The sequence below is a fragment of the Artemia franciscana genome, chromosome 1 (assembly GCF_032884065.1).
Source record: "Artemia franciscana chromosome 1, ASM3288406v1, whole genome shotgun sequence".
In the NCBI taxonomy this organism is placed as follows: Eukaryota; Metazoa; Arthropoda; class Branchiopoda; order Anostraca; family Artemiidae; genus Artemia; species Artemia franciscana.
The window spans coordinates 41,676,640-41,693,854 of NC_088863.1; the positions used below are offsets into that span (position 1 = coordinate 41,676,640).

The 17,215-nt window shown below is 36.6% G+C and overlaps 1 protein-coding gene across 7 annotated transcripts in view; it reads left to right on the plus strand.

Annotated features, from left to right (window-relative positions):
- The window catches only part of LOC136029776 (acid-sensing ion channel 2-like), an 80,577-nt gene that overhangs the window by 26,400 nt on the left and 36,962 nt on the right, over positions 1–17,215 (plus strand). For all 7 annotated transcript variants that reach the window (XM_065708276.1, XM_065708261.1, XM_065708262.1 and 4 more), the window contains 3 exons: positions 5,455–5,608; positions 6,186–6,276; positions 15,918–16,150. In XM_065708276.1, the coding sequence (XP_065564348.1) occupies positions 5,455–5,608; positions 6,186–6,276; positions 15,918–16,150 (478 nt within the window). The remainder of the gene's footprint in view (positions 1–5,454; positions 5,609–6,185; positions 6,277–15,917; positions 16,151–17,215) is intronic.

Genomic DNA, 17,215 nt, shown 5'->3' on the forward strand with positions numbered 1-17,215 from the left:
ATTTTTTTTCAAAATTTCATATTTCACAATGATTTGTTTCAAAATAAATTAACAGTCTTGGTAGGAACTAATTACATTAAACTGGATATTTGACATATACTGAAGATAATTGCTGAATGCTCACCAGCTCGAGATTTTGTTTTACTAATGGCTGGATTTAAAGCTTTGATGCTCCTAGGCTCAAGCATTTGTGTCACTCCGTTTTTGCACGATTTTCGGGGAAATCTCCAAAACTTCGGGGATGGCAAAAGCCTAGTGGGCGGTAACTCTTCGCTTGGTTTCACTACAATTTTTATTTTATTTTCAACATTGTAGTAAGTATAAAAGAAAATATTTGTAACATAATTCGTTTTAGTAAAGTGCCAAATTCGAAGTAGGTCTTATGCTTTTAGCGTCAGAGAAACAGGCAGTAGCTAAACTCCTGTTTGTAGTGAAAAATATATGTGTTTTGGACAGTTTTGGAAAGAGCTAATAAAATTAAATTGAATTCCCAAGATTTTTGCAAATAAAATGTCGTTAATAATTTTTTTTTAGGGAGGGGAATTTACGAATGGTGAGTGGATCAGCTCCCATGATTTTTGAAATTATGTGTTGTTAATAAGGTTTTGCGGGGTGAGGGGGTTGGGCCATGGAGGGAGTGCGAGGGGATAGCTCCCATGATTTAGCATTGATTTTTTTCAGAGGGGAGAGGGGTATTAGGCAATGGAGAACCAGGAGTCAACTCTCATAAGTTTTATAATAAAATATCGCTTATAATTTATTTTTTTGGGGGGGGGATCATGAACATGAAAGGAGGTCTAGGGACCATTTTCCTTAAGTTTTACAGCAAAATATCGTTAATAAGCTTTTAAATGGTGCTGGGGGAGGGATTATCTGATCTTTGAGCTACTTTAATCACCCTCGCATAAAAACCATATATATTCTCAGGGCATAAAATATAACACTTGCCCCGGGCCCTGTGGAGTTGTGTTGACACCGGAGTTTTTGTCATCTGATCTTTTGACTTATCTTAACAAAATGACAATCTCAAAAAATTTATCGAATGGATTTGGGGTACATTGTCCAGGGGGGCTAATTGCCCTCTGGTTCCTTTTGACTCTTAAAAATGAAACTAGAGCTTTCAATTTCCAATAGAATAAACCCGGTCCGAAATTTATGCGACAATTCCTCCCATAAGACCTTATAGGCCCCCGGGCATAATTTAAAATACTCTCCCCCGGGTTGTAGGGGACTGCATAAACCCCGAGGTTTTTAATATATGATCTTTGGTCTATTTTGGACAATTTGAACTTCTTGAAAATGCGATTTGACGAATTTTAAGAAAAGAGGGTAGGTGGGGAGGGACTAGATGCCATTAAATCATATTCGACTCTCAAAAAGGGAACAAGAATTTTCAATATCTAGTCATTTGAGTCCCCTCCGAAGTTTATTACTTCCATGAAAATCTTATTTGCCCCTGAGGTATAAATTACAACCCTTCTCCCTTGCTATGGGGGGGGGAAGAGTTTGTTGAACCTAAAGTTTTGCTATCTGATTGATGGACTATTTCAATCAAAATTGCTTTCTGAAAATTTGGATTGAATGCATTTGGGGAAAAGAGGGTGTGTGTGAAGGGGGAGGGGTAGATGCCCTCTCATCATTTTGACTCTTAAAAGATGATTAGAATGTTCGATTTACAATCAAATGAGAAAGCTCTTAAGTTTATGCAACCAACCCTTACATAAAAACTTTATATGCCCGTGATGTATACCTTACAATACTTGCCCCGGGCTCGGAAGGGTTTCTTGGGCCTCGGAGTTTTGTTATCTGATCTTTAAACTATTTTGAACAAAATGGCTATCTCAAACTTCTCATCAGATGCATTTATGATAATAAGCGCCTTGAGGGGAGGGGGTATTTGCCTTCCAATAACTTTTGGCTCTTATTGAAAGACACTAGAAATTCTGATTCACAATTGAATGAGCCCCCTCCTAAGTTTATATGACCATCCTGTCCTTAAACCTTATTTGCCCATTGCTCCTGGGTTCTGGGGCCTGTGTTATCCATGGAGCTTTTGTTATACGATCTTTTGTCCATTTTGAACAAACTGGCAATATAAAAAGTTCGATCGGACACATTTGGGGATAAGAGGGATTGGAGGTAAAGATAGCTGCTATCGAATCACTTGGGCTCTTAAAAAGGGAGCTAAAACTTTGAATTTATAATAATTTAAGTCTTCTCTAAAGTTTATATGACCATTTCTTCCATCAAAACCTTATATACTCCCGTCACATAGGGCTTGGGTGGTGGTAAGTTGACGCCGAAGATTTTGTTATTTGATCGTTGGACTATCTCAAAGAAAATGACTTCCTTAAATTGATCGGATGTATTTAAGGAAAAGAAGGTGTCCAGAGGGGGGTGGTCAGATGTCCTCTGATCACTTTGAAAAAGCTCCTAACTTACAATTGGGTACAATTCCATTTTGAAAGATTATTAAAAGCTCATTAACTTGTTAAAGATTATTAAATTCCCATTAAAAAGCTCATAACTTACAATTTCCAATCAAATGAGCTCCTTCTGAAGTTCTTACGACCACCCTTTACATAAAAGTTTATTTGCCCCAGGGACATAACTTAAAACACACACCCCTGGGCCCTGGGGTGGTAACGTTGACTACAAAGTCTTTGTTAAAACTTGTAATTTTTATTGGGTGGATTTGGGGAAGAAGGAACGTTTGGGGGGATCTAGTTATCCTATCGTCTTTTTACTCTTAAAAAGTTAACTAAAACTTTCATTCTCTAATCAAACTAACCACCTCTGAAGTTTATACGAGCACCCCTTCCGTAGGAGTAATATATACCCCCAGTAAATAACCTACAACGCCTGCCCCTGGGCCCTGGGGGTTGTTTTGACCCTGGAGTTTTTCTCATCTGGTGTTTAAACTATTTTATTATTATTATCGGATTTATTTAGGGAGAATAGCGTTAGATTGGGGGTTAATTGCCCACCGATCACTTTTGAATCTTAAAATGGACGCTATAACTTCTGAGTTCCAATCGATGAGCCCCTCCGACGTTTGCATGACCATCCCTTCCATAAGAAGTACCTCTGGTAAAACAAAAATAATAAATAATAGATCATTGGAGCCTTATGGCCTTTATTATAGGCAAGGCTGTAGTGTTACCTCTGAAAGGTGTAATGTTTGTTCTTGTTTGTTCTTGTTTGTTAAAAAAAAATTTCACCATGGCCAAAGTTGGTAATTCTGTCACAATCCACTGGTAAACTAACCAGAGAGCTGGGAATATCGATTTGGTGTCATGACCAGTTCTTGTTTGCTGATAATTCTTTTCACCATGGCCAAAGCTGGTAATTTTGTCACTGTCAACTGCTAAACTAAACCAGAATGCTGGGAATATCAATTTAACTGCATACATTTCACGGAATCGGGTCTCGATCAATGACTTTATTGATCGCCTTTATTGATTTATTGATTTATCACCTTTTTCTGTCGCTGCTTTTAATGCATCGATTTCTTTCTATCTTATCAGTCACAGACGAGAGCATATAAGATGTGTCATCCAGAATTCTGTGTTTACTATCACCAGATCAAACCATTCAGTCTGAAGTCTTGCTGCAAGAACCTTCCTCTTAAATAGGACTTGGAATATGAACAAAAGCATCAGAATAACATTGAAACAGGTAATATGGCAATGCAGAAGTTGAGCTTTTCCCTCTGTTTAATTGCCATTGATCTGTTCTATTAGCTCTTTGAGATCTTCAATAGTAATTTCAAAGTCTATCCACAACACTTTCAAACTCTTTGACCTTGACGTCCATCTTCTCACTGACAGATTACTAAGCTTCAGTGTCAATTTAGCACCCTCGACTGCTCGTTTGTAAGCAATAACTCATTTCATTCGACCCGTAAAGAAGAAATACCTTTCATGTAAGATTTTCAGCTATTTTCGGACTATAGAGAAGTTGCTGTTGTTGTGCTCCACCACGTTATTCTCTCTGTGAGGCATGGGTTGAATATAGCTTACTTGTCTTTCCCGTTCAGCTCATATGCGTTCCTGAAAACCATATTGAATACCTAACAGATTATTTGCATAACCATAGCTTTAAAACATAAGGATCTTTCTCCTTGTCCCTACCTTTGCCAAGTCATCTAGGTTTTCTTTGGCAGTATTGCACGGCCAATTTGATTCTTTTGACTGCTTATTTGTCAGACAGGTTACAAACCACCTGCACAGGAGGTAAAATCCATCTAGGTTTGTTGTTTTGTGAAAAATGGCATTGATCCATTTGCAATAGTCTTTATTAAATATATTCATACACCCTAGCGCTTTATTTTTACTCGATTGGTTCTTAAATGCGACATATCTAATTCCTTACTTTTGTCTGTCCCTTTGCACTTGAGATTGATCATCCGACTTACGTAATTTACGATGTATGAAACTGACATGTGGGTTCCTTGGATGGACATCATTCTCTTTGGCACCCAGAGCTCCTAATCTACTAACCACTTATCAGTTATAAAACGTAACTGTGACCTTGCCGCCTTGCAAATAACTGGTACTAGTTGTTACTGAATGGGGTTTTCACCCATTCTTTTCAGTCAGTAAAACTGCTGCATTTGCCGACTTAGATCAGTATTTCCATGCTCTTCATTTAACCGAAGGGAAAAATTTTGTCGCCACCAATAAAATCAGGGTATGCATTGGCAAAACCGATGTATTTAACGACCAAAGATTTTGATAGATGTTATGTCATTATTTTCCTGTTCTTTATTTAGTGGAATGGAAAATTGTGTCGTTAATCGTAAGATCACTGAACGATTCGGTACTACTATTGCTTTAACCGACCGAGATCAAAATTACGGTACACGTCATGTCCATATTTTCACAGATGGAATAGACTGCTATATGGTTAGATATTATGTACCGTTTTGCGTTTCTACTTTATCGGTGCTAGCGAATTCCTTCGGGTCCGAAAAAAGAGGTAGTATGGACCATGGGTTCTAACAGTCTGTAAGTTCCTGCTCCTAAGAAATATATTTACAAGAAAATAAAGTTACATAATTTTAATTAACAATATAAATTTTTTAATTGATCCAACAAGGGCAATTAACAACGATGTTTATAATCCCGTTAAAATGTGGTTATAAATTTCAATTCTGTGCTTTCAGCTAGTGCGTATTAACATCAACCAGTGAATCATTGCAAATAACAGTTACCGGAAAATCATTCGGCCATTAACTAATACATTTTCAATTTGATTAATACTGATCTCTAAAATAGATCTCAGTTTCAATGAAAGTGGTTTCATATTAGTTCCTTTTTTATCGCTGTTATTCCGCAATCTAAGGATTCTGAAGGATCTTCATTGAAATGCCATGTTCTAGAAAAAGTAATATTAAATGTTGGAGAATGTTTCATAAAAAAAAATTAAAAGATTTGAAGATGTCTCTTTCAGCTACACGAGATTCCTTTTGGAAATGCCCATATTGCTGAAAAAGTTGAACAAGACAACGACAGATATTCAGTTACCTTACGATTTCCTTGCTCTGACTAACTTGGAAGATCTCTGGAGCGGTTATGGCATTAATTTGAAAAGCGATTTGATTGAGGTGAGTTCTAAAAGCATATATTCTAACTTCTTATGCCAATTTTATGTCTGTGGGGGGGGGGGTGCTCCTGAGGTTGCTACCTTTCAAAATTTAAAACACATATCAAAAGTGGAAAAAATCCAAAAACAGGGTGATATGCTTATGTTTGTTCATAGTTTTATTCACCGACTGTGAATTCGTGTCTCCCCTTCCCCTACATTTGTGTTTTGGCAGTATTTAGTTCATTTTATTTGACCATTTTCCCTCACAAAGTAAACTATTGGGAAAAATATACACGAAACTTTCAAACTACCCAATGACTGTGCATCATCTTAGTGCTTCCCGGGCCTTGTGGCTTTTTAGGAAGATGTAGCAAAAACAAAACTGCAGGAGAAGTAAAAAACCTGTCACTTCATCCTTGTGTATGGTGAAAAACAAAAACATTGATTTAAATTGCATTTTAGGTTTCTTGAAAGTATTTATGCTAATCCAATTTCCTATTATCGTGTGTTATTACAATTTTCTATTGTTGTGTATATATGTGTGTTATCGCTATTTATTTTGAATCATTCACTTACATTTTTTACCATCATTTTAGTGCTACATGGGTCGAAATCGGTCTTGTGAAGATTCAGGCTCATGGGCGAGAGTATATACTGTCTTTGGATCATGTTTCAGTTATGAGACAGGTATCACTTTCCTTTATTTAATACAAAGAAGAAAAAAGACAGTTTGTCAGGTGATATCAAAAACAAACAGAAATTAATGCCTACAGGAAGATCAAAGACGCACCAATACACAAAGTGTTGAAATAATTTGAATGAAAACTCAAAAGCCCAAGAAATTGGGAAAAGTCAGCTTTGATCACAATCAAACAGTATTTATGAAGCATGGAACTGGGGCTCAATTGTAGTTTACCTTAAATTATTTCTTTCATATTTGCAATCAACAACCATTGATATCCCTACATACCATTCTTTTTGACGTCATTTACTTTTCTTTAACCAGATTTAATCTACACACAAAATTTCTTTAACCATGCTGGCTTTCTATTTACAATTAAGATAAAATTAAAATCATACCTGTTTTACTAAATTTTTTTTCTTCGTTTCTGTAGTCATTAAATGTGTATTAAGAAAGTATTTTTTAAAGGGATGGATATTGAAGGATGGAAGTGGCATTCCTCGCATAACTTTTTTCTATTATTGCTCTTTTTTAAAATATCTGTTGAGTTTTACAATAGTCTATAAGCCGTAAAATGTTATCATTATCATTCTCTCCCGTCTTATGTTTGAGTCGTATCTTTACAGTAGGTTAACTTTCGAATCAAATGAAAGTAAAAGCTTTTTTAACGGGGGTGAGGGAGGGTGTTGTAAACTAGGTTTTGGGTGTACCCCACCTTTTTTCGTCGATGATCATATTAATCTGAGCAAGCTCGCAGAAAAGTTTCAAAATTGGGTACTAGAATTCTAGTTTTTTAAGCTTCAAATATCCCCTCCTATTAGTTTTGTTTTACCTCCCCTTTGAAAGAATGTATAAAACTATGCACTCTCCGCCAAAATGTCACATAACACTATAAAGTGAAACATGCGAGACAAAAATAAAAACCACATGACTCAGGACTCAGGTTTTTCTTTGCAGAAAGTTTTCGATGTGCTGGCAAGCACATCGAAAGCTTTTAATGAGAGTCTAGTATGTTTCAAAGGTGTATGCTATAGAATAAACGAATGATAGTCGCATACACAAAAATCATGCTATTTGTCAAGGGGCTATCATCTTAGCATCTCTCCTTACGGCAAAACGATTCTCTACTATCTAGAGATATCACGCATTTTCAAACTAACCTTTCATTAGGGACTAGAATAAGGATTAAAGGGTTGAGAGTTGCAAACTTATTCAAAATCAAGCAATTTCAGTGCGTCTTAATCTGAAGATCTCGTAGTCTGCCGAATTGAAGAGTGGAGGAAAGAATGGTAGCATTTCTCGGATTTCTTGAATTTAACTTTGTTTTGTAAACTACAGTTTTGAAAGATTGTATTGTTCAATTGAGGGCCTTTTACTTTTTGCAATCTTTACCAACAGGAGCCGGAGTCTTATACAGGTTTAGTCAAAAATAAGTACAAAAAATTCTACTTTAATTGAGGAGCAACGTTAAAACTTAAAACGAAAAGAATTTATTCCGTATATTAGGGAGGCTATCCCTTCTGAACCCATCACTCTTTATGCTAAAGTCTTAAAGTTCTTTAAAAATAGTCCTCTCTACGTGGTGTCCCAATCCCAGTTCCAGATGTTGGTTCCAGTGGTGCAATTTTTGTTTTAATCTGATACCATTTTTAAGGGTGGCAAGCTATTTTTTGAAATTCCCCTAAGTTTGCTTTTAAAATAACATTTTACACTTTAAACCCTTCGGGATGATAGTTATCATCACTGAATCAGCTACAGATTGCATTTTTTTTCATTCTCTCTAGGCGATTAAGAGTGGTTGCTAAGTTAAATTTTTCAATTAGATTAACATGTCTTTTGTCAACGCTGTTAGGTAAAGCCTTTACAAACGAATAAGTAAAACGACTGTGGACAAAATGATTTGCCTGCTATCAGGTCGATCGCAAGCAATCCACGCCTTTGATCGAAACCTGGCTTGAGATCAAACATTTACACGCTACTACTACTGCTGCAACTATCAGTGCTACTACTGCTACGTGCAGCCACTATTACTACTACTACTACTGAAACTACTGGTCCATTAGTGAGTTCTATCAAGGCTGAGGATATCTGAAGAAATCTTGTGGGGATGGTTGAACTTAATCAAAATATACTGTAGGCATACAGATTGCCGAAAGGGCACATTAGCAATACTTTTAGAAGGGCTTACCGCATCAAGATAAAACTTTTGTGGCATCATGAGGGGGATGTTCAACTTATTAAATAGTAACATGTACATGCTACCACTGCCAATACTACTGCTGCTTCTGTTGTTACCACTATTACTAATACAACACTTTTACTGATACTACTGCTCCTACCTCTACTACAAAGACTATGATTTTATGATGCTATGATGCACTATTAAGAGTAAGCGTATGAAGGTAATTTGAACTAAATAAAAACATACTACGTGTATGGCAATTGTCAGAAGAGCTTGTCTCAAGAAAGACAAGAATGGATTTGAGTATTAAGTAGGATACTTAAGGGGGTACTTCAATTAACCAAAAGGATATATGTTCACGCTACTACTAATACTATTACCAATGATACTTTTAATACAACAACAACAACTACTACTACTACTGCTACAATTGCTGTTGCTGCTGAAATATTAAGACTACTACTTCAATTGCAACTACTTATAAGGTTAAAAGTATTAAGATAAAAAGGGTGCCAGAGTTAAACCTACTACTGTTGCTACTATTACTAATACAACACTAGTACTGATACTACTGCTCCTACCTCTACCACAAAGACTATGATGAAATGATGCTGTGACGCACTATTAAGAATAAGCGTATGAAGGTGAAAATTTGACAGAATATTGAAAGAAAAATAGAACTAAATAAACGTACTCCATGTGTATGCCGATTGTCAGAAGGGCGTTTCTCAAGAAAGACAAGAATGGATTTGAGTATTAAGTTGAAACTTTCAGAGAATGCTTAAGGGAGGAGATCAATTGAACAAAAGGATAGATGTTCACGCTACTACTAATACTATTACCACTGCTACTACTTTACGACTTATTACGACTACTACTACTGCTATAACTACTGCTGCTCCTAAAATACTCAAACTATGACTTCAATTGTAACTACTTGTAAAGGTAAAAGGATTAAGATAAACAGAGTGTCAGAGTTAATCCTACTGCTGCTAGTACTACTAGGATGTTCTTCGTTTCTGTAGTCATTAAATGTGTATTAAGAAAGTATTTTTTAAAGGGATGGATATTGAAGGATGGAAGTGGCATTCCTCGCATAACTTTTTTCTATTATTGCTCTTTTTTAAAATATCTGTTGAGTTTTACAATAGTCTATAAGCCGTAAAATGTTATCATTATCATTCTCTCCCGTCTTATGTTTGAGTCGTGTCTTTACAGTAGGTTAACTTTCGAATCAAATGAAAGTAAAAGCTTTTTTAACGGGGGTGAGGGAGGGTGTTGTAAACTAGGTTTTGGGTGTACCCCACCTTTTTTCGTCGATGATCATATTAATCTGAGCAAGCTCGCAGAAAAGTTTCAAAATTGGGTACTAGAATTCTAGTTTTTTAAGCTTCAAATATCCCCTCCTATTAGTTTTGTTTTACCTCCCCTTTGTTTTACCTCCCCAAAATGTCACATAACACTATAAAGTGAAACATGCGAGACAAAAATAAAAACCACATGACTCAGGACTCAGGTTTTTCTTTGCAGAAAGTTTTCGATGTGCTGGCAAGCACATCGAAAGCTTTTAATGAGAGTCTAGTATGTTTCAAAGGTGTATGCTATGGAATAAACGAATGATAGTTGCATACACAAAAATCATGCTATTTGTCAAGGGGCTATCATCTTAGCATCTCTCCTTACGGCAAAACGATTCTCTACTATCTAGAGATATCACGCATTTTCAAACTAACCTTTCATTAGGGACTAGAATAAGGATTAAAGGGTTGAGAGTTGCAAACTTCTTCAAAATCAAGCAATTTCAGTGCGTCTTAATCTGAAGATCTCGTAGTCTGCCGAATTGAAGAGTGGAGGAAAGAATGTTTGTAAACTACAGTTTTGAAAGATTGTATTGTTCAATTGAGGGCCTTTTACTTTTTGCAATCTTTACCAACAGGAGCCGGAGTCTTATACAGATTTAGTCAAAAATAAGTACAAAAAATTCTACTTTAATTGAGGAGCAACGTTAAAACTTAAAACGAAAAGAATTTATTCCGTATATTAGGGAGGCTATCCCTTCTGAACCCATCACTCTTTATGCTAAAGTCTTAAAGTTCTTTAAAAATAGTCCTCTCTACGTGGTGTCCCAATCCCAGTTCCAGATGTTGGTTCCAGTGGTGCAATTTTTGTTTTAATCTGATACCATTTTTAAGGGTGGCAAGCTATTTTTTGAAATTCCCCTAAGTTTGCTTTTAAAATAACATTTTACACTTTAAACCCTTCGGGATGATAGTTATCATCACTGAATCAGCTACAGATTGCATTTTTTTTTTCATTCTCTCTAGGCGATTAAGAGAGGTTGCTAAGTTAAATTTTTCAATTAGATTAACATGTCTTTTGTCAACGCTGTTAGGTAAAGCCTTTACAAACGAATAAGTAAAACGACTGTGGACAAAATGATTTGCCTGCTATCAGGTCGATCGCAAGCAATCCACGCCTTTGATCGAAACCTGGCTTGAGATCAAACATTTACACGCTACTACTACTGCTGCAACTATCAGTGCTACTACTGCTACGTGCAGCCACTATTACTACTACTACTACTGAAACTACTGGTCCATTAGTGAGTTCTATCAAGGCTGAGGATATCTGAAGAAATCTTGTGGGGAAGGTTGAACTTAATCAAAATATACTGTAGGCATACAGATTGCCGAAAGGGCACATTAGCAATACTTTTAGAAGGGCTTACCGCATCAAGATAAAACTTTTGTGGCATCATGAGGGGGATGTTCAACTTATTAAATAGTAACATGTACATGCTACCACTGCCAATACTACTGCTGCTTCTGTTGTTACCACTATTACTAATACAACACTTTTACTGATACTACTGCTCCTACCTCTACTACAAAGACTATGATTTTATGATGCTATGATGCACTATTAAGAGTAAGCGTATGAAGGTAATTTGAACTAAATAAAAACATACTACGTGTATGGCAATTGTCAGAAGAGCTTGTCTCAAGAAAGACAAGAATGGATTTGAGTATTAAGTAGGATACTTAAGGGGGTACTTCAATTAACCAAAAGGATATATGTTCACGCTACTACTAATACTATTACCAATGATACTTTTAATACAACAACAACAACTACTACTACTACTGCTACAACTGCTGTTGCTGCTGAAATATTAAGACTACTACTTCAATTGCAACTACTTATAAGGTTAAAAGTATTAAGATAAAAAGGGTGCCAGAGTTAAACCTACTACTGTTGCTACTATTACTAATACAACACTAGTGCTGATACTACTGCTCCTACCTCTACCACAAAGACTATGATGAAATGATGCTGTGACGCACTATTAAGAATAAGCGTATGAAGGTGAAAATTTGACAGAATATTGAAAGAAAAATAGAACTAAATAAACGTACTCCATGTGTATGCCGATTGTCAGAAGGGCGTTTCTCAAGAAAGACAAGAATGGATTTGAGTATTAAGTTGAAACTTTCAGAGAATGCTTAAGGGAGGAGATCAATTGAACAAAAGGATAGATGTTCACGCTACTACTAATACTATTACCACTGCTACTACTTTACGACTTATTACGACTACTACTACTGCTATAACTACTGCTGCTCCTAAAATACTCAAACTATGACTTCAATTGTAACTACTTGTAAAGGTAAAAGGATTAAGATAAACAGAGTGTCAGAGTTAATCCTACTGCTGCTAGTACTACTAGTGCTATTATTGTTAATACTACTACTAGTACTAATACTACTACTTTGTCTACTATTACAACTATACTTAAGGGTAAGAAGGTGAAATTTTCAGGGAGGGAGATGAATTGAATTGCAGCATTCCATCTGTTTGCTGGTTGTCAAAAGGGTGTATCAGCAATATCTTAGCTATAGTTTGGTGTGTGAAGTTGAAAATTTTCAAGCTTTTTTTTGGGGGGGGGATGTCGAGCTAGCCACAAGACAATGTCTGTACCCCAATGCTACTGCTTCTACTCATACTACTACTACTGCTGCTGTAGCTGCTACTATTAGCACTACTACTATTGCAAATAAAGCTAGCACCTCTGCTACTGCTACTACCACTACTGGTACGACTACTCCTGCTACTAACGGTATGGGTAATTAGATGAAAAATTTGGGGAATATTGATCCATTGTTTTACTAAGTCGAAACACAATATGTGCATACAGGCCGTCAAGAGGACATATCAACAATGCTACAGGAACGGTTTATGGTATTAAGTTGAAACTTTCAGCGTGTGCTGAAGGGGGTTTTGAAGAAAACAATAGATATTATGCGGCTACTAATGCTACTGCGGCTACTAAGGGCTATAAGGTGAAGCTTTCGAGGAATATTTAGGCAGATGTTGAACTAAATCAAAACAAACTAGGAGCATGTAGAGTGTCAGAATGGTGACGCAGCAATATCTCAAGCGGCTTGCAGTATTAAGCTAAGGTCATATGATGTATTCTCTTATTAAGGAATTCATGCTAGGGAAACTGGATACAGAGGTCCAGATAGGGTTTTAAGTGTGGAGGAGGAATTAAAAGTGTGTTGACCAAATTGTCCAGTATACCAACGAATGCGGTCACATAAGCTTAATTTCTAAGCTGCGACCTGACTGGATATCATGGTTCTCATCGACTGAATCTTTCACTCAAGCAAGTGAATATTCATTACACAAAAGTGTATGGTTTATTGTATTCTTCGGTTGTTTTGGTAGAAGTTGTACGTTCTTGACATCATCATACATTTTGATCATTGGTGCATCAAGTGTGTATTGACAAGTATTGACAACAAATACACTTTGACTTCAGTTGACTCACCTCTGCTGCTCTCCACCACGTTCAGACCTAGCTGGTTCCTCCGCTTCCAAGGAATGGATAAGAAAAATTACATGAGGTGTTTTGTCATCTTCTTGATAAGCTGCGTATAAGAAGAAGAGCTAATAGCTCATATGGCACTTGTGACGAGGTCAGAAGAGCCAATAGCAAAGAACTCATATGGTATGAGCTATAGCGAAATTCAAAAGAATAAATAGATTATTTTAAAAAGAAAATCGGAGGCTTAATGCCGGTCGGGATTTAAAATAAGAGCTCTGAGACACAAGGTCTTTCTAAATATCAAAATTCATTAAGATCCAATCACCCACTCGTAAGTTAAAAATAACTATTTTTTTCTAATTTTTCCTCTCTCCCCCCCCCGATGGTTGAGTCGGGGAAAACAACTTCACCAAGTCAATTTGTACAGGTCCCTGAAACGCCTACAAATTTTCATCTTCCTAGCACATCCAGAAGCACCAAACTCGCCAAAGAACTGGAACCCCCCAACTCCCCCAAAGAGAGTGGATCCAGTCCGGTTACGTAAATTCCGTATCTACGACATTTACTTATTCTAACCACCAAGTTTCATCCTGAGGTCTCCACTCTAAGTTTTTTCCAAGATTTCGGGTTTCCCCCTCCAACTCCCCCCAATGTCATCAGATCTGGTCGAGATTTAAAATAAGAGCTCTGAGACATGAGTTCCTTCTTAATAACAATTTTCACTCAGATCTGGTCAACCCGTTCTTAAGTTAAAAATACCTCAGTTTTTCTAATTTTTCTGAATTAACACCCCCCCCCCCCCCCGACTCCCCCAAAGAGAGCGGTTCCGTTTCAATTATGTCAATCACGTATCTAGAACTTGTGCTTATTCTTCCCATCAATTTTCATCCCGATCTCTCTACTCCAAGCGTTTTCCAAGATTTCCGGTTTCCAAGATTTCTGTTTCCCCCTCCCTCCCCTTATGTTTCTGGATCCGATTCGAATTGAAAATGGAGCATCTGAGACATAAGATCTTTCAATGTATCAAGTTTCATTAAGATCCGATTACCCATTCGTAAGATAAAGGTACGTCAATTTTCACATTTCCCCCCTCAAACTACCCCCCCCCCAATGTCACTGGATCTGGTCGGGATTTAAAATGAGAGCTCTAAAGTACAAGGTCCTTCTAAATTATAGATTACAGTAAGATCTGATTACCCGTTCGTAAGTTATAAATACCTCATTTTTTCTAATTTTTCCGAATCCCCCCCCAACTCCCCCAAAGAAAGCAGGTCCGATCCTATTTTGTCAGTCACGTATCTTGGACCTGTGCTTATTCTTCCCACCAAGTTTCATCCTGATCTTTCCACTCTAAGCCTTTTCTAAGATTTTCGGCCCCCTCCCCCAACTCCTCCCAATGACACTGGATCCGGTCGAGATTTAAAATAAGAGATCTGAGTTACGAGTCCTACTAAATATGAAATTTCATTTAGATCCGATCACTTTATCGTAAGTTAAAAATACCTCATTTTTTCCAATTTTTCAGCATTAACCCTCCACCCAACTCCCCCAAAGAGAGCTGATTCTTTCCGCTTACATCAAAAATATATCTAAGACTTGTGCTTTCCACCAAGTGTGTTCCCAATTCCTCCACTCTAAGTGTTTTCCAAGATTTTAGGTTCCCCCTCAAACTCCCCCCTAATGTCGCCAGATCCGGTCGGGATTTAAAAAAAGAGCTGTGAGACACAATATCCTTCTCAATATGAAATTTCATTAAGGTCCGATCACTCGTTCGTAAGTTAAAATACCTCATTGTTTCTAATTGTTCCAAATTAACCGTCCCGCCACTCCCCCCCAGAAGGGCGAACCGGAGAAACGACTATTTTTAATTTGATTTGGTCTGGTCTCTGATATGCCTGCCAAATTTCATCATCCAAGCTTATCTGGAAGTGCCTAAACTAACAAATCCGGGACAGACAGACAGACCGACAGACAGACCGACCGACAGACCGACATAATTTGCGATCGCTATATGTCACTTGGTTAATACAAAGTGCCATAAAAAAAAACAGTCAATATCCGACAATGACACTGACACCCATGACGAATCGATTATATCGACCGGCCAATATATCAGTCAGGCCTTAGTAAATATGATCAAAAAATGCTGTATAGCAATATACAAGCCATAAGGCTTTTCGACAAATTTTTCTTTTTTTAAACGAAGTACAAAAAAATTGTACTTCATTTAATAAACCATAAGATCATTAGAATCCAAAATCCCTATTCGATGAAGTGCCCTCTCGATATTTTATGGTCAATAGTTCAATGTATACATTCTTGGAGAAAAAACATCCTTGGCTTTCTTTACTGGGAGGAATACATGATTCCGCAATTTTGTAGCTAGGGCTCTTAGAAATTGAATTTGATGGTGCTGTTTGGTCAAAATTATATCCCTGTTTTAAGTTGTTTTCTGCCATCCTGTTTTCTTATATTAGACCAATTTTCTCGCACTTATCAGTTTTAACTGTTAAGCTTAAAATTAATGAGCTTCACATATCTAGAATCAGAAGAAAAAATTATCTATTTTGCTGAGAGGCCAATTATATGCATGAATTAGAGAGCTGTACTTTATTATTCCTTTTATGATATTATAGACGAGCCTCTTCTTGAAACTGGACCTTTTAATAATTTTTATGGCAAATTCAGAATAAAGAAAAAGGATTTAGAAGCCGAAATTCCAAATGGATTGAAAAACCCTTTGGCTACTGCCTCAGTGGGATGGACATACTTGCTGCATAATGAGCATTTTACACCTGCATTAAAAGCTCGATTTGGACAAGACCTTAGCCCTGGACTCAACCAAGATAGTGAAGCATCAAAAATAGTAGTAAGCCACAAACTGTTTCAGTTAAATTTTACTTACCTACGTATATAGGTACGATCAGGGAGATGAACAATCGCCCCCTCGAATCAAAACAAATACTCTCTTTTGTTTTTTTTTATTGAAAAATGATTTTTGGGCATTTTTAATAGTAAAATGATTGGGTACTTGTGCATTATTCAGAACACACTCAACAAGTGAAGTTAGGTTCTTTCGTAAAACAAACTACGATGCAGGTACATTTTAATTAAATATTTGTTGGATTATTTTTGGAATATGAAAAACAAATGTAATTTCACATTGTTGAGTATTAATTGACAGGAGGATGATGATGAGAGTAAAGCGAAAATAAGACCTGAAAATAATCCAGTAGTAATAGCAGGGGGAAGCAGACTAACTTTCAAATGGGATGAGAAGTTTAGCAGATAGGTAATATCCCTGAGTAAATTCAAGATCGACGAGGAATCATATTTTGAAGCCAAAGTAAAAATAATGAATATATAATCCCTACAAGTTGGAAAGAATGCAATTCTCTATGTAATGCTCTAGTTGGTCTTTTTTATTTTATTTATTATTCATAAAAAAAATCATCTACTGAAAAAGCAATTAGACTTTCCATATATACTCTTTTTTGAATAGAACGTTTCAATATTGTACAAGTTTTCCTGGATAGATTTCTTAACTAGTTAACACTCGTTTACTCCTTTCCAACCTCTTTAGGGAGCCAATAGGTGGCTGTCTTAATTACTGCGGGTAATTAAAGAATATTTTTATAAGGTACTAGTTAGTTTGTAAACAGCATCGTGAGAGTCAATAGTAACAAAAAATGTTCTGGACATATTTTCTATGTTTATGTATATTGGCCCACCGGTATCGCGAGAGCTGTGCTATTGCAGTAGGACATGATGACAAATATAGACTGTATAATCCGTGTGAATTACATGGAGAGTATGCATATTAGGTTAAAGACCGTTTGACCTGTGATAAATATAATTTGTACTTTGCATTTTAGAGTGTATTGCCTTTAGAAATGTCATTATGATAAACGTGAACATTGGAAGATTGTCTACC